The sequence below is a fragment of the Typopeltis vanoorti genome, chromosome 18 (assembly GCF_054136105.1).
Source record: "Typopeltis vanoorti isolate ZY-2024b chromosome 18, IOZ_Tvanoo_1.0, whole genome shotgun sequence".
NCBI classification, from domain to species: domain Eukaryota; kingdom Metazoa; phylum Arthropoda; class Arachnida; order Uropygi; family Thelyphonidae; genus Typopeltis; species Typopeltis vanoorti.
The window spans coordinates 1,696,806-1,724,376 of NC_143566.1; the positions used below are offsets into that span (position 1 = coordinate 1,696,806).

Sequence of the window (27,571 nt, forward strand, 5' to 3'; positions counted from 1 at the left end):
CACTTCGTCGTTCTAAAAAATGAACTAGTTGAATTTGTGGAATCTCAAGAAGATATGGAAAAATTCCCAGAAATAATGGATAAAGAATGGAATCAAGATTTATTTATCTTGTGCGACATTTTGGGTCACTTGAATAACCTTAACTTACAGCTTCAAGAAAAAAATAAGTGTGTTTTTCAGTTAATATCTCTTATGAAGGCATTCAAAATGAAATTAAGTTTGTTTGAAAATCAACTTACTAAGGGGGATATGTCATATTTCTTAACTTGTCGACAGAATATTCCATCAGAATATCATTCGATGTTGGGTGGAAAATATAAGAAGCACATATCACTTCTAAGTGAGGAGTTTCAGAAAAGAATGCCATTGAGTAATGAAGACGAATTCTGCATAAAAGTGATTGAGGATCCATTTTCTGTTGAAGCAGGAAATCTAAATCTACCTGTCGAACACTCCAGATGAAAGTTATTGATCTCCAGTATTCTGAAAACTATCGGGTCAAGCATGGGGAGAGTACTTTACAAGTTTTTTGGATTCTGCCAACCAGGTATTTGGTATGTTTAGGAGCACATATACTTGTGAACAAACATTTTTGGTCATGAACTTGAACAAAAACCAAACAGCGTTCATCTTTAAGTGATTTCAATTTAGAGGCCATATTAAAAACGGCCACTTCAAACATGACACCAAACTTTGATAAAATAGTGGCAACAAAGAAATGCAATGTGTCACATTGTGACATTCTGAATGCCACAATGTGACATTCTGTCACTGATATTTCACTGAGAATAAGTGTGATATTCTCAGTGAAATTATTAGTAAACTTTGTGCTTATGTTTAAGTGGGTTTTATTGAGAAATTTTGCAGCTATATCTTTTTGTAACTAATTTTGATTGTAACTCTAAAAAATTATTAAATATGCATATTAATTAGTATTTACTGTAGACCTACTAACAAATTTACTTAAGTTTAGCTGCAGTGTACTAGTCTAAGATTCTAGGTCCGAAGTGATCTGGCCCTTGGTCAGGTGGTCCAAGTTGGGTTTGGCCCTCAAAGACAATCAAGTTGTGTAGGCGTGCTCTGTACTATAGTAATGGAACTGAACTGCAAGAAGTTGATGAGGCAAGGGACTTGAGGGTCATGAGGGTTATTGTGGACAGAGTACTTAAGTTTAGAGGGCATACTGCAAATGTTGTCAGAACAACTCATTAAACTAGTTTGATTGATTCGAGGCTATGTAGTGAGTGGTAGTGTAATTTAGCGCTCTTTATAAAATTAGTGATTTTTATCTGTTTTATTGATTTTTCCTCAGAAAATTAGAGTATTATAGTGTATTAATGTAGATTTTCATGTTTATAGAATATTTAGTATCTATATAACATGTTTATTGTGATATTGTTGGCTTGGCACCAACACAATGAACAATGGTGGCAAAAACCATGTTGTATGGCAATTTGTATATTATTATTATGTGACATGGCTGGCAGTATGACACTGAACTATATCCTCTCTCCAGCCAAAAGGCTGGAGAGAGGATATGCTAACCACTAGGCCAACCAGGCTGGCACGATATTATTCAGTGCAGTGTATGTGCAATGTATTCGTCGAGAAAATTAAAGAATATGTGAAAGGAAATTGAAACTGGTGAGAGAGTATGTATTAAGCGTTTTAAAAGAGAGTGTCTGTTAGGTGACAAGAACATAACAAATATCAATGATAAGATGGAAAACGATGTTATTAATACCGAACGTGTAGCTGTGAAATTAGAGGAGAATGAAATTAATATTAATAAAGAACTAGCACACTTAAATGTTATCCTTCATAGTACAAAGTGCGAAACTAAAATATGAAAACTCAATGATCGGGGTGGGGGGGGGACTTAACAAAAATATGACAAAATCATGTTGGGGTTAAAATTCACAATATTAGCCATGCCATCCAGATGCAAAAAAGTAAGTCCGAGAAAATGATTGTCTTGGTTGGTACAAATGATTCAAGAGGCAAGAAGAATTCTACGAGGGAGGATGTAAACAAGTTGTTAGAAGAGTCAAAATTGAAGAGCAAGAGGGTGAAGATTGCAAATTTCCTTCCACACTATGATAGAGGCGAACTGACAAGGAGGGAAATGATAGCTAATGAGTCTATATTTAGATGGTGCAAAAGGAATGATGAAGAATTTGTGGTCTATGTTTCATAGAAAGAAGGATTTTTACAATGCTGATGGATTGCTTCTAAATCGTTTTGGTGTTAGGTGTCTGGGGGAGAGATTTGTTCACTGAGCATCCTGAAGTGCAAATTCAGGGAAATTTAAGCAATTAAGAAGGAAGAGAATGAGTGTGAGAATGACTAAGTGAGGAATTTAGTCCCTCAAGAAAAAATATTGAATAGGGTAGTCAATTCAGAAAGTACAGGTGGATGGAGGCCTAAACAGATGCTGCAGTTTCTATATACTAATGCCAGAAGTATCAGGAACAACAGGGACAAGTTTTTGGCACTGGTTAGTACAACCTCGCTAAAAGTTATAGGCATTACTGAGACTTGGTTAATAGCAGATTATGTTGTTACAGGGATTGAATGTGAAGGGTTTAGTATTTTCAGGGAAGATAGAGAAGATAGCATTGGGGGGAGGAGTACCGCTGATGATAGCAGATGAATTGCAAACAAAAAGAATAGGAGACAGGCAGAAGGGTGGCTGTTCGATTGAAGCAATCTGGTGTGAGATTAAGGCCAGTAAGACAAAATATATAAGAAGGCAAAATCATTCTTCCTTACAGTGTAAGGAAGAACAATCACATGGCAGGAAGGAAATAGAGTCTATATACTTAATAACAGATAATTACTTAAGGCAGCAGGTAATGAAGGGAACTGGGGATGTGAGAATATTGGACCTGGTGATAGGATCACAAGAGCTATCCATAACAAAATTGGCCACATTGCCTCCGATTAGTGAAAGTGACCATGTGGTCTTGACTTGGGAGAGTGCAAAACATGAGGAATATTCTATCGAGAAGGAGTGTTTGTGGAACCACAAGGCAAATGATTATCACATGTTAGGAAGAAGCTTATATCTGTACCATGGCATAAAACACTGTATGGTTAAGGGTAATATAGAGGAAGCAGTATTAAATTGTATACCTAGGGTCAGGAGGGTTAATTGGTAGGAGTGAGATGGATGAGTAATATCATTAAGTACAAGCTGCAGAGGAAGAAAATGCTGTGGAGTGTATATGTTACCGCTAAAGTGCAGAAATCAGTTATTCTGCAGATTATCTAGGTATTGTGCAGATTAACTATGGTGATCCGTTAATGTGCAGAAAATTGTTTCATTTCTCAAATTACCTAGGTAATCTGCAAATTACCTAGGTAATCTGCACATTACCTACTAGGCACTCGTTAAAGTGAAAATAAGATCTTTGCTGGAACAACAGCAATGTTTCTGTACGCTTAAATTAACATAATGTTATTTATTTATTTTTTGATATCTAAAGAATCAAGTTAATACAATCAAAAATCAACAAATTAGTTGATAGAATCAATCATCAATCAATTAATATAATACAAGGAATCAAACGGTTTAAAATATTATTACAATTAAGAAAAAAAACATATGATAAAATTATGTTTACTTATTAAAAAACCAAACTAAAAGTGGAGGGAGAGGGGGGGAAGGAGTAGGGAAAGGAAATGAGAGAAACAAACTTTTGAACTTTAACGATACGATAGCCGTTAATGTGCACATTACCTAGGTAAAATGCGGAAAACTCTTGATTCTGCACGTTAACGGAGCAAATCAGTTAATCTGCAGATTAGCTAGGTAATGTGCACATTAACGGTTTTCGCACTTTAGCGGTAACATATATAAAGAGAAAGGTGAACCAGCAAACTCAAGAGCACTACAAGGCTCAGGCAAGAAAAGTGACCAGCATGACAAGGAGGACAAAATCAGATAATGAGAAAAATTTAGCCAAATAGGCCAAAGGAAATCCCAAAGAGTTCTTTCGTTATGTGACAAGTAAGAGGAAGAATGACTATGGAAGATTAACTTTAATGAGTGATAATGGTCACAAGGAGACAGAAGCAGATAAAATAGTTGAGTTCCTCAGTGACCACTTTGCAAGGATATATCATCCTAGTGAGGTTACTGCTTTAATCTATGTAACAGACACTAATGTGGGAACAGAGGTGGATGAATTGGAGGTTCTTAGGATATTGCAGAATCTCAATGTAAATACAGCTGTGGGATTAGATGGAATATCAGCTAGGATTCTGCGAGAATGTGTGAGAGAACTGGCAATTACTTCGATTAGTCTGCTTAATTTAAGTCTCAGCTCTTGTAGAGTTCCAAGGGAGTGGAAAGAGGGCAAAATAATTCCTTTGCATAAGGCTGGTTCTAAGACTACAGCAGCAAATTACAGACCAATCAGTACCTCAGGCATGTTGGCAAAAGTACTAGAAAAATTGCTAAAAAAGAGAATTCAAGAATGGTAGATAAAAATAAGATACTGTATGAGGGTCAACATAGCTTTTCGAAGGGTCGGTCATGCCTTAGTAATTTACTAACTTTTTTATAATATAGAAACAGATGAGTTGGATAGAGGAAATGGCTACACGATGATTTTGCTGAATTTTGCAAAGGCATTTAACAGAATACCACATGGAACTCAGTTACGGAAATTAGAACAAACAGGGATGGGTATGACACTGGTTGAGTGGATAAGAGAGAGTGGTTGCTGGACATATTTCAAAAAGTGGTATATGGAGAAGCAAAACTGAGTCAAAAACAGGTGACTAGTGGTGTTCCGCAAGGTTCAGTGCTGGGACTATTGCTGTTTAATTTGTACATAAATGATATAGGAAATAACCTGAAAGGAAATATTCAACTGTTTGCTGATGATGCAAAATGAAGTAGAGTAATAGTTAATCAAGGCGATGTGGAGAGCTTGCAGGACTGTTTAATTAGATTGTCAGTATGGGAAAAAGTTAATGGGCGTCAGTTTAATGGTAAGAAATGTAAAGTTATGCATTTTGGAATAAATAGATTATAAGCTTTGTGTCACATTGATGACACTGTACTCCAGGAAATAGACGAAGCTAGAAATTTAGGGGTGGTTGGAGACAGAGAGTTTAAGTTTAGAGGACATGTTGCTAAAGGTAGTCCATAAGATTACTTGACTATTGAAGAACATATTAACAAGTAGAGATAAGGAAATTGTCATTCCTCTTTATAAGGCCTTGATATAAGACTGGTTGGCCAAGTGGTTAGCTTATTCGCTCTCCAGTCAAAAGGCTGCGGGTTCGAATCTCGCTGTGGGCATGGATGTTTGTGATTGTCTGTAAAAATACTGGTGGTGGACAGTAGATGGCATTGGTGTAGTTGCGGTTCGTTGTAGTTGGTGTATGAAGAGAGAAAGTTGTAGAGTAGGTGCCCTCCCTCAATGAGTCTTTGGACTCCCTGGAGGTGTCACATAATAATAATAAAAAAATAATAATATGCCCACATCTGGATTACTGTGCTCAAAATCTGGTCCCCTGGGTTTCTTTTGAATGAGGAAATGAGGAAGCAGTAGAGAGAATTCAGCAGCAAGTGCACAAGATGGTGAGTGGCTTGTGGAATGTTCTCTATGAGGATAGATTGAAGGTGTGTGGGTGGACTCCAGAAGTTGGCTGATAGGAGAACAATAGGGAATATCATTATTATTATTATTATTATTTGAGACCTCCAGGGAGTCAAGGACTCATCATGGTAGGCTATAAATCACCCAAACCTGTCATACGTTCCCTTAAATTCATTCACACAAGATGCACTCACTACCCCTAAAAGCAAACTATTCCACTCACTTCACTGCTCTCTGAGAGAAAAATATAGATCTTACCCCTTTCTTGACTGCAAATATAACTTCCATGGATGCCCCTCCCCATGTTCTCTCCCCACCATCTATATAATGAAAAATTTCATCAGATAATAACCTATAACATCCATTCAAAAGTTTATAGACCTCTATCATATTATCCCTCTTTCTCCTGTTATCCAGAGTCTAATCCACATACTCGCAATCTGTCCTCATAATCTAAATTCCATAATCTGGATATAATCTTTGTAACTCTTCTTTCCACAGCTTCTTTATCCCGTTGGAACCTAGGAGACCAAATCTGCACACAATAATCTAGGTGTGATCTTATCAAAGCCTTATAAAGAGGCAAAATTACTTTCTTATCCTTACATGTCAAGATTCGCTTCAACATCGCAATTATCTTCTGAGTTGAATTTGCAACTTTTGCTATGTGCTTCAAATTCCTGTCCACCAATATACCAAGATCCCTTGCCTCTCAGTTTCTTGTAGCATAACTCTTCTAATATAATATGCAACTGGAATTGTATTCATGCCAAAGTGCATAACTTTACACTTACTAACATTAAACTGGCAGCCGTATTCATTTGCCCAAATTTCCAGCCTATTCAAATCATTTTGTAAGTGCTGAATATCAGTAGCATCCCTGATGGTCTTGCTTATCTTTGCATCATCACCAAAACAATTGTACACCTGATGTTAGATCCTGTCTGATGTCATTAATGTACAGATTGAATAATAATGGCCCAAGGACCGAACCCTGATGTACACTATTGGTCACCTTAAATGTGGCAGATTCACACACACTACATACCATTTTTTTGATATCTATCTGTCAACCACCCCCTGATCTAAGTTTCTGTTCCAATCCCATGTTCTCCGATTTATTGAAGAGCCTTTCATGTGATATCATATCAAATGCCTTAGAAAAATCCAACATTATCATAGTGCATCCATTCCCTTTATCCAACTCAGCTGTAACATTGTTATAAAATATAAGCAAATTGCTAAAGTATGAGCATAGCTTGTTTGTCTACCCATTTCTGTATGCGAGTTATTACCAACTTCTCTAAAATCTTCACTACCACACCAGAGATACTGATGTGTCGGTAGTTAGAAACATCAGTTTTTGTGACACCCTTATACAATAGAACTATCAGACCTTCCTTCCATTCCTGAGCTGAGACTCAAGTTATACAAACATGTGATAGGCCTAGCCAATTCGGCTGAACGGTCCATTAGCAATCAGGCTGATATTTCATCTGTCCCTATAGGGAAATTTTTATCCAGATTATGCAACAGCTCTTCAACCTCATTTTCACGAACCTCTAACTCTTCATCCAATGTAGAAGTAGTATTGTGCACCATGTTGCATACACCTGGTTGATATATCTTAGCAAAGTGAGCACTCATTAGCTTCTGACACTTGAGTACCATCTGCATTCGATAAAGTTATTCTTTCACATTCATTCTTTTGGATTGCCTTTAGCTTGCTTGGCCAATTTCTTTTCATACTCAGGTTTAGCTTTCCACACAATACTCATTACTTTTCTGACTTGAGCTTTATATATTTCATAACTCCTCTCACTGTTATTCTCACAATATTCTTTACATATCATCTTCTTGTGGATCTCTTCATTAATAAGGTTGCACATTCATTTCACTCCCAACCTATTTATTCTTCGAACACTAGGGATACATTCAGTTACCACCTCATTTAATCACTTTTTCAAAGATTCACATGCATTGCTGACATTTTTCCATTCAGTAACTAATACCGTGGAACCAAAGATAGTATTCTAAGTTGATCATAATTTCCAGCTTTTTAGTTCAGCATATAACCTGTTTTAATCGGAGCACCAATACAATTATATACTTTTCAAGAAAACATAGCATGATCACTGTCACCAATTGGTGGTAAAATAGCCATATTCTTAACATAGACCGCTTCTGACACTATGAGCAAATCCAACACTCTTTGACCTCGAGTTCTTTCTTTCACATGCCACTTGCGAAAGTCGTTTCGTAACAATTCAATAAACTCCTCTTCTGGAGCACCAATACAATTATATACTTTTCAAGAAAACATAGCATGATCACTGTCACCAATTGGTGGTAAAATAGCCATATTCTTAACATAGACCGCTTCTGACGTTATGAGCAAATCCAACACTCTTTGACCTCGAGTTCTTTCTTTCTCATGCCACTTGCGTAAGTCGTTTCGTAACAATTCAATAAACTCCTCTTCTTTCTTATCATGAGATTTCACTTCTATCCAATCAATGTTTGGAAAATTAAAGTCACCCATAATGATCATTCGTTTGGCACCCATAAAGCTAAATTGGCGATGAAGTTCTTCGTCTCCTGCAACTGAGCTGCCAGGTCTATAGCAACACCCTACCATGTATTTCTGTTAACCTCCACTTCACACCAGACAGACTCAAACTCACTGCTACATGGGACATTTTTACTTAAGTCATCTGCTATCATTAGTGGTACTCCTTGCCCCCCTCTCCTATCTCTTGTGATTCCTAAAAATAGTATATCCATTACATTCGATTCCACTTACCACATCTGATTCTGATAGCCAGGTTTCACTAATATGACACAAACATTTAAGTTGCTTAAAGGGTTTTATAGGATAGATGCAGGGGAAATGTTTCTGTGCTTGGCTAGAGGGATCAGAACAAGGGGTCATCCCTGGAAGTTGAATAAAGGTGCGATTAGTAGGGGTGTGAGGACTAGATTTTTTTTGCTTGGAGAGTGATGAATGGGTGGAGTAGGTTGCTGGAGTCAGTTGCGAGTGCTTCGTCCATTAATGGGTTCAAGGATAGGTATGATATATTGTGTGGATATTGGGACTGCCAATATGAGTCTTTGAACTCCATGGAGGTGTCCATATAATAATAATAATAATTATTATTATTATAAAATTACATGGTTGTTGAAGAACAAATTGACAAACAGGAATAGGGAAGTTATTGTTCCACTTTATAAGACATTAATTAGATCACATCTAAATTATTGCGCACAGATCTGCTCATTTGGATTTCTTGGTGATGAAGAAATGGTGTAGGGGATCCAGAGGTGAGTTACAAAGATTCTTGCAGGTCTGTGGAATGTTTCCTATGAGAAAAGATTGAAAGACTGTGGCTCCAAAAACTAGCTGTAAGACATAAGAGAGGTGATATGATAGAAGCATATAAATTGTTGAAGGGTTTTTATAGGATTGATACTTTTTATTGAACAGTGCAGGAAAGGAGAGAATGAGGGGGGTCATCCCTGGAGATTGTGTAAGAGTGTAGTTAACTAGGGTGTTAGGACTAGATTTTTTGCTTGGAAGGTGATGAATGTGTGAAATGTGTTGTCAGAGGTGGTTGGGAATGCTTCTTCTGTTAATGAATTTAAGGAGAAGTATGATAGGTATTGTGTGAATACTGGTTACTATGTCAATGTAAGATCTTCCACAACAAGTCTTCTAACTCCATGATGACACCGCTACAATAATAATAATAGATTACAAGCTGTACTACACAGATTATACATAAAAATATAACGGAAAAACTCACGTAGAAAAATTATTTAATGGTATAATTTTCGCCCGTGTGTCACAGGCATCTTCAGTACAATTAGGCACAAAAATTAAACATTAACTGACAATTCCAAAAAGCGCCACCTAAGTAGCTGGTGTAAGATAACTAAAAAGGTCAATAACTTTCCTAAAAAAAAAAAAAAAAAAAAAAAAAAAAAAAAAAATTAATACAATAAAAAGTTAGGAAAGATTAGCTGATTTGTAAAGTACTATCTCCCATAAAGGGGACAGACGTAAGCCGTCGGATCTGTTTAAGTTAGGAGAATGAAGTAGAGTTTCACATGCTTCTTTATAAAGGCCTTCCATGAGAAACTGACTTTTGTGAAGAACTCTTGTCTTTTTCCAATGAACTCTGTGTCTAGTGAAGATGGCATGTTCTGCAAGTCCAGACTTTTCAGGTTTAAAGTATTCAATATAAGATTGGTGTTCTTCTAGCCGAATGGAGGCAGATCTTCCCGTTTGTCCGAAATAACATAATCCACAAGAGCACGGAATCTGGTAGACACCTGGATGATTGAGATGTGGAAGCTTGTCCTTTGGAGAAGCGAGAAAGGTGGAGATTTTTCTAAAAGGTCGAAAGGCAACAAAAATATTCAGTGGTTTTAAAATTTTTGCTATACGTTCACTGATGCCTTGTATATAAGGGATGGTAATGCGCGTTATTTCCTCTGTGTTTGAAGAGGGAGACATATTAAATCTACTCAAAGTTCTTTTAATGAAGCAATTCTTATAGCCATTAGATAGAAAGGAAGAAGTTATATATCGTATTTCTTTCTGTAAAAGATCGTTTTGTTGTTCTACAGACGATCTTTTACAGAAAGAAATACGATATATAACTTCTTCCTTTCTATCTAATGGCTATAAGAATTGCTTCATTAAAAGAACTTTGAGTAGATTTAATATGTCTCCCTCTTCAAACACAGAGGAAATAACGCGCATTACCATCCCTTATATACAAGGCATCAGTGAACGTATAGCAAAAATTTTAAAACCACTGAATATTTTTGTTGCCTTTCGACCTTTTAGAAAAATCTCCACCTTTCTCGCTTCTCCAAAGGACAAGCTTCCACATCTCAATCATCCAGGTGTCTACCAGATTCCGTGCTCTTGTGGATTATGTTATTTCGGACAAACGGGAAGATCTGCCTCCATTCGGCTAGAAGAACACCAATCTTATATTGAATACTTTAAACCTGAAAAGTCTGGACTTGCAGAACATGCCATCTTCACTAGACACAGAGTTCATTGGAAAAAGACAAGAGTTCTTCACAAAAGTCAGTTTCTCATGGAACGCCTTTATAAAGAAGCATGTGAAACTCTACTTCATTCTCCTAACTTAAACAGATCCGACAGCTTACGTCTGTCCCCTTTATGGGAGATAGTACTTTACAAATCAGCTAATCTTTCCTAACTTTTTATTGTATTAATTTTTTTTTTTTTTTTTTTTTTTTTTTTTTTTTTAGGAAAGTTATTGACCTTTTTAGTTATCTTACACCAGCTACTTAGGTGGCGCTTTTTGGAATTGTCAGTTAATGTTTAATTTTTGTGCCTAATTGTACTGAAGATGCCTGTGACACACGGGCGAAAATTATACCATTAAATAATTTTTCTACGTGAGTTTTTCCGTTATATTTTTATGTATAGTTATGTCTACTCACGGTTTACCTTTTTTAAAACTTAGTACTACACAGATGGAACTGTACTCTAGGAAATAGATGAAGCTGGGATTTGGAGGATTAATTGGCTACTGAAGAAGACACTAACAATTAGAAATAAGGAAGTTGTTATTCCTCTTTATAATGCCTTGATACATCCACATCTGGGTTTCTTGGGGATGAGGAAGTAGTGGAGAGGATTTAGAAGCAAGTGACTAAGGTGGTGAGCAGTCTGTGGAATACTCTCTATGAAGATAGTGTTTGTGGGTTGCAGAAGTTGGTTGATAGGCAAATAAGAGGGGATATGATATCAACTTTTAACTTAAAGGATTTTGTAGGATTGGTGTAGGAGAAATATTCAAGTACTTACTTATGTAGAACAAGAGGTTATTCCTTATAGTTGAGTAAGAGTATGGTTAGTAATGGTATGAGGACTAGTTTTTTAACTTGGAGAGTGGTGAATGAATAGAAAGGTTGCCAGAATCAGTTGCGAGTGCTTTGTCTGTTAATATGTTCAAGAAGTAGTATGATAGATACTGTGTGATAGTTTGGGTCTCTCTCAATGAGTCTTGGGACTCCATGGAAGTGCCTGTACATAACAATAATAATAAATGTCTCTTACAGACTAAAACATACTGGCCTATGCTCAGGCAAGAGGACTTTTGATGTTGTTGTTTTGGTGAAATCCATGACATATATAAATGTGTTAATTATTTGTGTTTTGTGGATCCATATTGTGAGGTTTGCTTTTACTGGCCCCAGATCAGTTCTTTTTGTAGAACTGAACTGTTGACAGTCCATATGTATATCTTCCTTTTCAGGAAAAATATTCAAGATGTCCAAACTAACTCCATAACTAGAATACACTTAGTGTTTTAGTATGAATTCCTCTGAAATCAGTTTTGCTCCTGTAGTGTATGGATGTTTCCCCTTATATAGTAGACAAGCTATTATTTTTTCTCTGAAATGTATCCACATAATTCATTAGATGAAAAGCAGAATAGATCATATGACTCATAGGATCACAGCAATAAATTGCTATGGTGGAAGGACAGTTTGTTACAGTGAATTTTCTTTAGTATTATGCCTTAAGAACTTTGGCCAGGAACTTATCAGAAGTTTGTTATGATAAGTGAATTAATTAAAAATTGTGTTTTCTTAGAATGAGAATCATCTCTATTCTGGAGGTTGCTCATAGATGCAAATTTAGAGAGAGTAAAATAAGATGTTCTCACTACTTTAGTGAGGATGGCTGAGCAAGGTTTCACTTTAATAAGTGAAAGATGCTGAATTTGATGGGCAAATGTTTTGGCTGGTATACTGCATTGTACTAGTGGAAGTATGCTCCAGGAGTTGAATGAGGTTTGGAATCATGAAGCAATGGTTGACAGAAACTAAGCTCAAAGAGCATACTGCAAAGGTGTCAAAGAATACACAGCAAAAATGCACTATTGTTATAACCAGGACAATGACAAGTAGAAATAGGAGGTGGTAGTATTGCTCTACAAAGTTTGTTGAGACCACTTAGATTACTGTATGTAAATCTGGACATCTATTTTTTGCTGTGATGAGAAAACACTAGTGAGGGTCCAGAGATGAGCAACTGAAGCAATATCAGTTGTAATGTAAACTGCAGTTTAGTGAATACATGAGGGAAGAAAGAGAGGAAGAGATAAGAAGCAATTTCTGGAAATTGTGTATGACATGGTGAAAAGAAAGGAGTACATTTTTACACAGAAAGCAGTGGATAAGTAGGTACAACATCCCATATTGAATCTACTGATTTTTTTTTTTTTATAATAGGGACTGGTTAATAATAACAAGAGTAATATTATTTTGATAATATATATTCTTTTAGTTATAAGAAATTTAGTTTAATCCTTTATCCAAGTGTGTGCAAACAAAGTTTGAGCCTGAAAGTATCTTCAGGACTGGGGTAAAGTAGTACAACACCAACACCGGGCAACTCCTTGCAAAGGTGGAGCAAGCTACCAACATTTCTATCTCAGTATCTCCCATAATGCAAAATACATCTCCTTGCGGATATGTAATATGTTATGCATTAAGGGAAGGGCCACTACCCAGACTAGTTTCAACCTTTATTGAGGTCTCTTCAGTGGGAGCCAGGCCCAAGTGGAGATACCAAGGCAGAAGCATTAGCAAGGTCATCTCCTCCTATAGGAGCTGCCAAATGGTGTGCCACCTTTTTATTAAATTACTCTGGATTTAGAGAAAGATGTTGAGAGTTTATTTTTCACTTGGTCAGACTATAATAAATTTAGTTTAATCCTTTATCCAAGTGTGTGCAAACAAAGTTTGTGCCTGAAAGTATCTTCAGGACTAGAGTAAAGTGGTACAAATAAAGTGGCCTGGCTCCCACTGAAGAGACCTCAATAAAGGTTGAAACTAGTCTGGGTAGTGGCCCTTCCCTTAATGCATAACATTATACACATCTGCAAGGAGATGTGCTTTGCATTATGGGAGATATTGAGATAGAAGTGTTGATAGCTTGCTCCACCTATGCAAGGAGTTGCCCAGTGTTGTGCCACTTTACCCCAGTCCTGAAGATACTTTCAGGAGCAAACTTTGTTTGCACACACTTGGATAAAGGATTAAACTAAATTTATTATGGTCTGACCAAGTGAAAAATAAACTTTCAACATTCTTTTAGTTAATAGCTTATTATTAATATTAGAGAGTTAACTGTTCTGGAAAACAGTTTGACTTTTATTGATTATATGATCTATGATAATTTCATTTTAATTCAAGACAACTATAGATACAAATGTTTAAAATTAACATCCTAAGATAAAGATCTGTTTCCCTTCAATTACTGTATTGTTTATTATGCTCAACAATAAATCTGACAGAAATGGCAAACAAATGATTGTCATCAACAATATGAAAGAATTTCCAAGACAAATGTAGTTCATATGTATCTTGAGTGCATAGTATTATTAGATCCCTTGAGGACACATAACAGAAATGATTATGGTGTTTCTGCTCCAACAGACAGCAAACATATGACTGATTCTATGCTACTATTATGAAATCAGTTCTCTACCAGAATCACATCATTCAAAGGATGGAATAAAATGAGTAACTTGGAGAAAAAAGAAAGGAAAGGATGAATATTATCAAATAACTATTAGAAATAGTTTTAGTGGGGAAAGTAACTTTGATGGCTAAATCTTACTTGGTTTTTTTAATATATACATTTAAGAATCTGTGAATCCCATCTAAGAAAAGTTGTCAACCTATATTAAAATTAATACAATGGGTAGATTAAGGGATAGATAGTCTGAGAATCCTACTGTAGATATCAAATGTGGTGCTTTTTTTGAGGCCAGTTCAAGCTCACCAATAAGTAGGATGGTGTTCTCAAACAAGACTACAAAAACCGTCTACCACCTACAATTAAGAAATGTGTTTAAATCATACTGAAATAAGTTTACATAAATTAATCATATATAATTTGCTTGGGCAACTTCATTCAGGCATTCCTCCTATAATAAAAATCATTACATTAGTGCATATTATGAGTTTAATAACTATTTTTTAATCAGTTTCTATTATTTATCTCCAAGCTACATCTGCAAAGATAATGGAAATAACCTAAGAAACAGGGAAACAACTAATTATAATCATGTTTCAACTACTTTAAAAAAAGGGAAAAAAAAGCATATGAGTTACTAAAGATATAATGACCAAAATGTTTATATTTAATGTTATCATTAAGTATAAAAATGATTCCAGATACTTTCAAATGTTATCATTAAACATAAAAATGGCTACACATACCATCACCACTGTATCTCCTGAAAAATAGTTTTTCAAGTCCCAAACAGCAACAATGAAATAACTATAGAGAATTAATTATAGGATATTAAACAAACACCATAATAGACAATATAAATACTAGACAATATAAATATCATGAAAATCTGATAGAACAAGAGCAAATGATGACCTGGTTGGCTGAGGGGGAGGGGTATCGCTGCTCTTTGGTCACAGGTTCAAATCCCAGTATAGAATGGAATTTTTTAAAATTATTATTTATTTATTTATTTTTAATGTTGCTCCCACCTACAAAAGGTTATTTTGTAAACTTATAGTACATTTTGTACTATAAGTTTACAAAGGTGAGCTAAGGATTTATTTTTTCCTATTTATATATATATGTATATATATATATATTGTATTTTTCATTTATTTTTTACATAGTTCTGGAAACCCAGTTCTAAAAACCAAACATGGAACTTTTTTAAGCCACTTCAGGCATCCAATAAGAGGGACAGTGGTCTAACACCAGGCAATGACATTCATCTTCTACCTAAAAGATGTTTGTGAATATCATTAAGTGAGAAGTGAACTTTTGACTGCCTGGTATATGTGAGACCACCAACATGCTTATTAGAGGCCTGAAAAAGCTCATGTATGGTCTCTAGAAAAGGGTTTCTGAATTAGTAAAAAAAAAAAAAAAAAAAATTTTTTTTTAAATAATAATAATAAAAACTACCCCACCCATGATATTAATGTATTATAGGTTTGCAAATTTTTGGGTGAGAGTCACATGGGAAAAAAAAAAAAAAAAAAAAAAAAAAAAAAAAAAAAATCGTCCATCAATTTCTTGATATATATGCTGAAAGGCATATACAAGCTACTTACAACACTGTGTGATTAAGTTAACATTATTAATCCACAATTTTCCTCCAAATAGTCTTGTTGTGTCTAACATTTCAGTCTTCTGAGGCATTTCTGACTGAATCAATCCACCTAGATCCTGGTCTTCCTCTGGGTCTTTATCCTGCCATTAAACACATGTTTCACTAACCTTTCTTCTTCCATTCTGTTTAAATTATCACATACCACCTTAGACTAGCCTTGCTTAACATTTTAGATTGCTAACAATGTCAAGTTCCTTCCTTCCTTCCTTGCTAATGTCTTCATTTTTAATATGATCTTGCCACTGATGACATCCTGTACAGGTCTCTAATTTTTCTCAGAAATCTTATATCTCTGATCTCTAATCTTTGATCAAATGATTTATTTCTAACTCAGTTTTCAGATCCATAACTTAAAACTGGTATTCATGGTGAAAGGGAATGAGATAAAACACAGTGGACAGACAGACCCATTAATAACATTCAAAAAGCAGCATTACAGTGTAGTGCTGCTATTGCCTCACAGCTAATTCTAGTTGCAATATGGCCGCTACCACATGTGTGTGGTCCAAAACAGGTGTCTGTGAAGTTCATTTTTTGCAAGCAAAATGGGCTTCACCAAGTAACATTTACTGTGAAATGATTGCTATGTATGATGAAAAGATGATGTTAAAGAAGCCAATGTGTTTTTGGTGCAATGAATTTAAAGCGGATCGTGGTGACACTGAAGACTGTCATTTTCCCATGATTTGCCTACTATTTGTTGAAGATATCTGAAGTGAATATCTGATCTTGACAACCTACAGATTGTCAAGATCAGATTTTCTGTTTAGCCTGAACCCAGCTTGTTCTTCACCAAGTTTCTCTTCCACAATTTTTCTCAGTCACTTTTCATGTATGCTTGCATAAATTTTACCTGGAACACTTAGTTCAAAAATTGCTTTGTAATTTTACCTTGTGACCAGGCCCTCTAAACTATGCAGTGTAGCTGCTGCAAAACTTTATGTCTTTATAATAAATTTAGTTTAATCCTTTATCCAAGTGTGAGCAAACAAAGTTTGCGCCTGAAAATATCTTCAGGACTGAATATGGTGTTGTACTACCTTACTGGGGTAAGGTAGTACAACACCGGAAAACTCGTAGCAAAGGTGGACCAAGCAAACTTCACTCCTATCCTAGTATCTCCAATAATGCAAAACACATCTCCTTGCGGATATGTATAATGTTATGCATTAAGGGATTGGCCACTACCCAGACTAGTTTCGACCTTTATTGAGGTCTCTTCAGTGGGAGCAAGGCACAGAGGTGGAGATACCAGGCAGAAGCAATAGCGAGGTCATCCTTACCTATAGGAGCTGCCAAAAGGTTTCCACCTTTTTTATTAAATTACTTTGGATTTAGAGAAAGATGTTGAAAGTTTATTTTTCACTTGGCTAGACTATAATAAATTTAGTTTAATCCTTTATCCAAGTGTGAGCAAACAAAGTTTGTGCCTGAAATTATCTTCAGGACTGAATATGGTGTTGTACTACTTTACTGGGATAAGGTAGGTGTTGTATCTCCCATAATGCAAAACACATCTCCTTGCAGATATGTATAATGTTATGCATTAAGGGATTGGCCACTACCCAGATTCAGTCCTGAAGATATTTTCAGGTGCAAACTTGGTTTGAAAGGTTTCATCAAGTTTCGTTGATATTCTTGCTTCAAACATAAGTTGATGCAAATCATTCATTTTCCATTATATATATGAAATACCATCTCCAATTTATTTATTTTTAATGTGAATCATATGAAATGTTATAGACTTAGAGTCTCTTTAGCAAGTAAATGAGGGATTAGATAGTGAATGGATGCTGTTTTAGATATTAAATATGGATTTAAGAGGAAAAAAAAGAAAAAAAAAGACAAGCTTAATAAGCTCAAAGAAGCTATACAAGCCCTTCACAGCAAGCTTTTATAAACATCTGTGCCTTATGTGAAGTGCAAACTTTCAGCTTTTGCAGTAAATAAGCAACTTCTTTTAACAACTAAAGTACTTCAAGTAACTGCACACTTTGAAGTTTTCAAGCTGAGTAATGAAATTCATGCACTTTTTTTTTTGGCTGAGAGCATATATACTATCCACTCAGCCAACCAGGTGGCATTAATTAGAGTTAAGAGACCTCCATTAGTCAACTGAATGAATAGAGATTTCTCAAGTAATTCATGTAGAAACATTTATCTATTTTTTTTACTTTTAAATCAATCCCATAAACAAGAGTAAGAAAACCTACTGCACACCAGTGCCATCCACACACATACAGCAGTTGAAGTTGTTGGATACACTTCATGAGAAAGGATGATCTAGAGCAGAGCCGGCGCTAGGGTCTTTGCCGCCCGCATGCAATGTCTATCTAAGTGCCCCTGTAACGATCCAGGTGTGTGTGGTTCTTTTACAATAATAAAAATTTAAATTATTTGAAATTTCTTAAATAAATTTTGACAGAACAGCCACACATTGGTTCGCTAAATGTAACGAACCAGGGGTGTTAACTAGGCAGGATAATCATTAAAAACCCGAATATTCAAAAAAATTCTCAAAAGTTATTCTCAAAAGTTAAAGCAAATTTTAATAAAGCCACTTCACTTTAATCATTGAATATAATGATACAGGGATTACAGCCTTCTCACCGACCCGAATCGCTAACAAAATTAAAATGAATTTTAATTAAAGTTAAAATTTATTTAAACTAAAGTTTAAAAAATTCTTGCATTTTACTAAATTCTTAGTAAGTTATAAAAATTATTAAAAAATTTTTACAAGTGGAACTATCTTTTAGGAAAATAAAAGAAACTCAAGATAGATGAGAAAATAAGAAAAGAATTCAGAAATAATAATTAGAACATTTTATTAATATTAATATAATATTAATAAAATGTAATTTTATTTTTTGAATAATATTAATTTTATTCAAAAAATAAAATCTTTATAGAATAACAGAAAATAAATTAAATTACAAAAATATGCTTGAAATTTTTTTTATTAAAATTTTAGGGTTCTTGATTTCATATTCACCAAATTAGAAATAATGGTCTTAACATCTAATTCCGCACATACATCATTTTCAATAGCTATTAATGCAAAACTAACAAGACTTTTTTGTGACATACTTGTTCTTAAGTAGGTTTTAATCAATTTCAACTTGGAAGAGGAATGTTCACCGCTCGCTACACTAACAGGTAAGGTTAATAGTATTCTTAAAGCAATTGAAAAGTTAGGGAAAGATAAATTATAGAACACAATAAAATTAAGAATATCGAAAGGGTTTTGAATATTTAAATTATTCTTTCAAAAAATATCCTGGAAAGCACATAACTTGTCATATAGTTCTATTGCATTTAAGTTTTTATTGTCGCCATCCATCAAGAGAATCTCTATATCGTAACAATTTTTTCGTAAATCTTCGTTATTAATTTGTAGTAATCTATACAATTTTTCATGTGAGTTAAACTAGTCTCATGTCTATGCAAAGTTGTACTTACATTTCTCCAATCGTTATAACCTTCTGCAAGACTACTTGATTCGGTAGGTGCAAAAGGTTTGCAACAAAAGCAAAAAACAGAATTTAAAGTTTCGGAATAAATGAGCAATGTTCTTGACACGAGCTCATTGTTTTCCATTTTTCTATTATAATAAGTGTTGCCAAATTTATGACCATATGTATCTCTGGGATGTATTATATTTTTCTTTTGAACAGGCCCCATTTTAATTAAAACAACTCGTAATTTTTCATCAATATTTCCCCATTCACCTAGATCTTCTAAATTTACAGAGACTAACAATGTGTTAGTTTCGTGGTCAACTACAACTAAATCTTCTCCTAACTGTTTTTCACTTAAATCCTGCGTCTTGTTATCTTGTTCAACAGTTGTAATAGTACTTTCATTCAAACTGGATGATGTGCACGGTTCGTCAACTCTGATTTCTGATGTATCAAGTTGGTTACAATCTGCATTAGAATATGTTAATATTTTAACAAATTTATTAACAGCTCCAGTTTGTTTCTTAATATCTGCTTCTTTCTCAGCATGATGCTTACGATTTTGTGCACCAGATAACTTTTTTTTTAAATTTTTGATTCCATTTCTATTTTATACCCACAAGAAATTATTACACAACACAACACAACACAGAGATGAAACAATAGTCCGTAATGCACTACTGTCAGTAGCCTATCGAGATGCGTACTGTTATAAATCTACTGTTGCTATCCTGTCATTACTGCGACATTGTAAAATTTTATTATTATTTTAACTTTGTATACTTGTAATTTCTATTAATTACTTGTGATGTCTTTTTTCTTTACTTTATACTTTATTCTCCGTTATTCTAATGTACCTGTGCACACTTTCTCTCTCTCAGAATCTCTCTTGTTTATATTATTACATGCTATTATTAAAACACTTAAGGAACTGAACAACATAGTTAAGGATATAAATTAAATTAAACTTTAATAAATATTTTCCGATATTTCGGCAACGTCACATTGCCATCTTCTAAAGGAACTTACAAAAAAAGTTAAGTGCACGTAGGCACTACAACACAGAAACTGGGAATGAAGAGATGAAGCTATTGTTCTCCTAACAGTCCTGATGGTGCCCTCTAGCAGGCTAAGTAGGTGTTCTTGGCCGTTGGGCTGAAGGTCTGCTGATATAGGCCTCCCAAATTTGGGGCAGTTGCATACAACCAAATTTGTTGAGGTTTGGAGAGTTTCTTAGGGCTGAGGCTGATTCCATAAAGAGTCTTTCAAATTTGTATTTGCTACGGTGTATCACTGTAGCTTTCTTCCACCGTATTCTGTGGCGTGTATCCAGAGCATGGTCCGCAAGCACCCAGAATGACTGTATTTGTGAAAACGGATGTAGTCCTTGTGTTCCGAAATTCTGATATTCGCTGTCCTGCCTGTTTGGCCAAAGTAAGACAGTTTACAACTGCAAGGGACCTGGTATACACCAGGTTGGTCTAGGGGAAGTGGTTGGTCTTTAGTGGAGAGGATAAGGGATGCCAATTTTCTGTAAGGTTTGTAACAGGAGGTCAGGTCATGTTTTTTTAAGATTTTTGTAAGCTTTTCCGAGGTGCCTCGGATGTAGGGAATGGTGATGGATTTAGAGTAATCCTTGTTGTGGAGGGGAGGGGATCTGTGGTTTGTAGGTTCTAATATTTTTTGGATTTTTTGGGGGGGGTAGCCATTGGCTGAGAAAGTGTTGAGGATGTGATTTAGTCTAATTTGATTAGTCTAAAAAGATTTGAACTAATCTTCTACTCACTTTATTATCTTTTCTCCAACTGAAGCACTAGCGTCAAATGTTCTTGAAACAGGAAGTGTGCACTGTATGTCAAAACAGTGGGGTGAATGGAGTGTATTAGTATCAACAAAGTTACAGATAGGATTAGTGGGTAATTAAGAAAAAGGTTCATTTACATGTATGAGAAAGACAATAAGCAATAGAAAAGAGCCTTAAGCCACTCCTATGGAGAAGCTCAAAGAGAGGATGCCATTCACCATGACACGCAGTGAACAACCAGAGAGAAGGCTAGCTACCCAATTATAGAGGGTGGAATGTGGACCAAAGGATGGCAATTTACTCAGAAAGTCATGATTTCAAACACATTCAAATGTTTTGGATATGTCAAAGAAAATAGCACATATTACTTTAAACATATCTATGGCAAGTGTGCAGTATTCAGTGATAAGCTAAGAGATCATCTGTGGAATTCAGAGTGACAGAATCCACACTGATAGTCCCTGATTAACTTATAACAGGATAGATGTTCTGAAGCATAACTTTTGAGTGCAAATGATGAGATGCCAGTAATAAAACACAACTGAACCTTAAATGTGTTGATACGTCTAGCATTCGTAACATACTTTAGCAATACTTTCCTGCTTGCTCCCCAATTACCATGCAAAAATCTACAGCTTACCCCAAGCCCTCACCAGGGCAGGCCTGTTCCATCAGACACTACTGGGAATTTTCCCATAGATTATTGTGTGAATGGTCCATTCAGCTATGCAGAGTACATTTCTTTAGTTTTGAGTAACTAGACGTATTTCTGGCTGATAAATAATACTAAGAATGATTTTATATGTTAGTCTCACAGTATGTATCATAATCATCAGTGATTATGATACATAGTGTGAGATTAAGCGTCCACGATCTTCCAACTATATTGGACTTTGCAACTGCAACCGTAACTTGATAGGGTGGTTAGCCCCATGCCTCCTGGAGTGTCCTATGTCTGGAGATGCATGTGTCACAGTGTGTACACTACATATATATTACATATATGGTACATTATTGAATAATGCACCCATAAAGTCCATGTGGTTTGCCTTGTGGCTATGTGCTTCACAATCATATGTGTGGGAAAGGGGTGTCCTGGGTTCAATCCCATTGCCAACATAAGGAGCGTAAGGATCTTTCTCAGACACAGCCAAGTTAGCCGATCTTGGGTGTGGACAACAGGGTTTTTCTTCCCAGTTTATCTGGGGTTTTTCTTCCCGCAAGCAGGCAAACCAGCCCCATGAACACACACTAAATACAGCCATAGGATATACAGGGAGGCATAGGGCTAGTCACCTTATCCTCAGGACAGATACAACTTAGAAGAGTTCAAGTCATCTTAACAGGCCAGCAGGCCTAATATGTAGTAGGGAGAAGAAGAAGACACCCATAAATGTGTCAAAATGGAAAGTACAAGGTGGTTAGGAGAAGTTTCTTTTTTTTGTATTATATAAAATTTTTGTTTCAATTAATGTTACAAAGAAAAAAAAAAAAAGTAAGTATACAAGCTGAATTACAAGCCCCCTTGCCAAGGGCATTGGGTGGAACTTCTGCCGGCCCAAGTCTCCACCACTCTCATATCCAGATGGTACTGTGGTCACCCCACCAAAAGACAAGGCCAAATTACTTGCATCACTCTTCTCTTCTAATTCCTGCATAACCTGGGCAAAGTTCCCTCTACTCCACAAGGAATAGCTCCCTTTGTATTTCCCATAGTTTTCCAATAAAAAGAAATCTGAAGAACCTTTAATAACCTGAATACAAACAAGGCATCTGGTTCTGATGGTATCCCACCTATTGTATTAAAAAATTGTGCCCAGAACTAACACCTATCCTGTATCTCCTCTTCAATCTATCCTATTCAAGTGGTATCAACCTGACAACATGGAAACAGGTCCACATTCAGCCCATCCCAAAGAAAGGTGATAAAAGTCAACCAACAAACTACTGTCCAATTGCTCTCAATTCTATAAATGAAAGATGATAAGAAATCATATTCTTGGTTAAATCCTTTATCCAAGTGTAAGCAAACAAAGTTTGCACCTGAAAGATTTTCAGGACAGGGCAACTCATATATAGATATAAAGGCTAATGACTTCACAACACTTGCCTTAGTATCCCATAATGCAAAGTATAATGCTATGCATTATGGGAAGGGTCACTACCTAGACCAGTTTTGACCTTTATTTAGGTCTCATCAGTGGGACCTAGAGGTGATACCAAAGTTGAGGTAATGCAGAAGTCATATTTCCATATACGAGTAGCCAAAAGGTGTCACATCTTACGATTAAAACACTCTGGATTAGAGATTTCCACTATTTCATTATATATTTCTACTATTTCAACTATAAATTAAAGACGCCAAGAAATTATATTCTTGGTTTAATCCTTTATTCAAGTGTAAACAAACAAAGTTTGTGCTTGAAATATTTTCAGGACAGGGCAACTCATATATAGAGGCTAATGACTTCACATCATGAGACCTCAATAAAGGTTGAAACCAGTGTGTATGTAGTGACCCTTCCCATAATGCATAGCATTATACATGTCCATAAGGATATGTGATTTGCATTATGGGATACTAAGGCAAATGATGTGAAGTCATTAGCCTCTATATAAGAGTTGCCCTGAACTGAAAATATTTCCAGTGCAAACTTTCTTTGCTTAATGCATTTTTGAAAATTATGGAGACAACTACCGTGTTTGAATAAAAACTTTAGTTTAATAACTAAAATCTACATTCGACGTTTCGACCTTTATGTTAAGGTCATCTTCTGGAGCATACAAATATACACAGGAAACAAGCTATACTACAATCAAACTGGTTCGTTAAAGACACTGACCAACCGCTACCACAACTGTTGGCCTGACCTCTGGTGAAAAAAAAAAATAATATAAAAAAATAAAAAATAAATATAAAATAAAAAAATAAAATAAATAAAATAAAAATAAAATAAAATAAATAATATAACAATAAAAAAAATAAAATAAAAATAAAATAAATAAATAAAAATAAAATAAAAATAAAAAATTATACATCAACGCAAGAGTCCTATTATTAGTGTTGTCTACTATATATATATATTAACATCATTCCAGCCAGTTGGTATGGAATGGTTTCTAATACTAGTTATGGATTGGCTAGAGTCCTGACTTATGCTGGATCTTTCATATTAGGTAGGCTGAATGTGTGCCATCCAGATCCTTGGAATTTTCATGCCATCTTTGTTATTGATGTTTGGGTGGTTTATCAGGATTTTGCAGGCTTCTTTAAATTTCCTTTCGTACCAGGTTTTTGTGCGGTGTAAGGAGCAGGTGTTTTTCCAGTTGATTTGGTGTAAGGTGTTGAGTGCGTGGTCTGAGAGGCCTGCTTCACCATAATGGTTATATTTAATGTGTCCTTTCTTGCGTATAGGGATTGTCCATCCTGTTTCACCAATATACGGTAAGTTACAGGTGCAGCGGATGCAATAGACTCCAGGATGTGCTAATGGGAGGAGAGGATCCTTAGAGGAGCTGAATATGGTTTTAAGTTTAGTGGGTAGTTTAAAGGTGGCATTGAGGTTATAATGTTATAGGATTCTGTTGATTTTTTCTGATAACCCTTTAATGTATGGAATGGCTATGGTTTTACTGTAATCTAGATTCGTTTTTGTTGTAGTTTTATAGAGTATTTTATTAACAGTATTTTTGTTATAGCCATTATTTATAAATGTGTCACTAATGATTTTTAGTTCTTGTTTCAGGGCTTGTTGGTTAGAGCAAATAGTTGTGGCTCTGTTTTTAAGGGTGTTAATGACTCCATATTTTTGTGATGGGTGGTGGTATGAATTCGCATGTATGTATTGGCCAGTGTGTGTCGGTTTTCGGTAGACCGTGAAGGATAGACTGCCTGAAGGAAGATGTGTAACTAGTGTGTCTAGGAATGGGAGCGAATTTTGGTTTTCGATTTCGATGGTAAATTGTATGCGTTCGTGTTGTTTGTTCAGGTGGCTGAGGAATGTGTTTAGTGTTTGTCGCCCATGCAGCCAGATTGCGAACAAGTCGTCAACGTATCTGAGCCAGACTGTCGGTCATAGCGTGGCGGAATCAAGAGCAATTTGCTCAAAGGTTTCCATGTAGAAGTTAGCGATTGGGGGGGGGGGGGGGGATAGTGGTGAGCCCATGGCTGTACCTTCTTTTTGTAGGTAGAATTTGTTTTGCCACACGAAGTAACCAGACTTTAGTACGTGGGCAAAGAGGGCCGTAATGTCGGATGGAAAATTGTTCTGTAGTAGGAGAATTGTGTCATTGATGGGGACATTAGTGAAAAGGGCAGAAACGTCAAAATTGACTAATAAGTCGTCTTTGTCGAGTGTTATGTTTTTGATTTTGTTTATAAAATGTTGTGTGTTTTTTATGTAGGAGGGGGAATGACCTCCCAACTCCTTGAGTGTTGCCGCTAATTTTTTGGCTAGGTGGTAATTCGGACTGTCTATTGCTTCCACAATTGGTTGAAGGGGCACATTTTGTTTGTGTATTTTCGGAACCCCATATAATCTGGGGGTTCATAAAGGTCTAAACGTCGAATGTAGATTTTAGTTATATTAAACTAAAGTTTTTATTCAAACACGGTAGTTGTCTCCATAATTTTCAAAAATGCATTGGGATCACCGTGTAAGCCTAAAAGAAAGGTTTCTTTGCTTAAACTTGGATAAAGGATTAAACCAAGAATATAATTGTTTGGCATCTTTAATTTATAATATAACCAAACAGAAAAACTTCAAACAACTGCTCTCACTTCTGTTCTCTCTAAAGCTATGGAGAGAATCATCAACAACCAACTGTTGAGCAATCTAGAGACATACCAACTAATCAGTGACTAGCAATATGGATTTCACCACTCACTATCTACAGCTGATTCTTGCTTTCAATTCCCAACCTATGGACTCAAACCATAGAGAAATTTGGAGAAACTCACGTGGATGACCTCGACATTTCAAAGGTGTTTCATGGGTTTGGCACAGGGACCTACTCATCAAACTGCCATCCTATGATCTGCCTTCCTCACTCTGCAACTGGATTGCTAACTTTCAACCTGGATGCTCACTATGTGTCATGGTGGATGGCTTATTCTCCTCAGATTTCTCCAACAATGAAGGAGTACCCCAGAGTTATATTCTTTCACCCACTCTCTTCCTCTTGTATATAAATGGCCTGCTCTCATAGACTTCCAATCCTATCCACAGCTTTAATGACAACAGTACACTCCATTCCTCCTTTTAATTTCCATCCCTAACCCCTTCACTTCAGTAATACCAAGATATCCAAACACGATTGCATCTCTAATCTTTTCTGGCACAATCATATTTCAACTGTAGCTTCGGCAGCCATCAAAAAACTCTATACAAAGCCCAAATCTACCAGCCATGGAATATTGCTCACATATTTATAGTAGATAGTGAGTGCACCAAAATCATCTTTAACATTGCTTGATTCTATTGAGAATAGGGCAATCCAGTTAACTAATGATCCCTCTCACAGATGTTCAGTTTCTGCCTTGCCTCTTCTACAGATACTTTCATGGACAATGCCCTGCTGAATTGGCAACTATTATTCCTCCATTCTCCTCCAAAATCAGTAAAACAAGCGCCACTGCTAACTGACACTCTTTTATAGTCTATTTTAAAACTCACCGAATTAACTTCACTGCCTACCATCTACTTCTGTCCTTTGAAACAGTCTCCCCACTCTGCCTTCCCCAAAGACTACAACCCTCAGCTGATCAAGCAAAATGTAAACAGACTCCTCCTCCTTCCTTCTATTCCTCTTGCCCCACACACAGCACTAGTGTGCTATAGGTCTTGTGGCCTTTCATGAGTATGGACCAGATAAAAATAAAATAAAATAAAAAATAAAAAAAATCACAGCCATATGACACCTCAATTGTGAATGTGATTAACCAGCTTTTCCACTTTCCATCATCATCAATGAAGGCATTTGTTATCTCCATTATCATCTAATAAGATGATCATCAATAAGATCATATCAGACGATTCCAAGTGCATCTGAATAATTATCACAAATTTAAAGATATTTTGAATAAGATCTGTAACATCAAAATTTGTAACAATGACAAATGAAGTCTTAGAAATCTAGAACGATGATGTATTTGTTGAAATAAATTTCAAAGAAATATGGACTAGAATTTAAAAAAAAAAAATCCCAAAATATACATCATTAAATGTGTATAATGCAAAAATGGAATAAAGTATTTCATTGTTTTAATGAAAGGTATTTAAAAGGACCATAATCTTTATAAAGAATTATTATATTTAGATCCCCAAAATTTTGAAAATATTCAAAATTCTCTTCAAGAAAATGCCCTCCTAAAACTAAGTAAGATAGTAAAACAATTTAACAAAGATTTCATAGAAAATAAATTATAGAGCTGGTGAATGGTGCAAGATGCACTCTAATAAACTACTGACAATGATACTGATA

The 27,571-nt window shown here is 35.5% G+C and overlaps 1 protein-coding gene across 2 annotated transcripts in view; it reads right to left on the reverse strand.

Annotated features, from left to right (window-relative positions):
• Positions 1 to 27,571, reverse strand: part of CenB1A (Centaurin beta 1A) — a 627,189-nt gene that overhangs the window by 489,012 nt on the left and 110,606 nt on the right. For both annotated transcript variants that reach the window (XM_090408048.1, XM_090408046.1), the window contains exon 4: positions 14,898 to 14,958. In XM_090408048.1, coding sequence (XP_090264174.1) covers positions 14,898 to 14,958 — 61 coding nt within the window. The remainder of the gene's footprint in view (positions 1 to 14,897; positions 14,959 to 27,571) is intronic.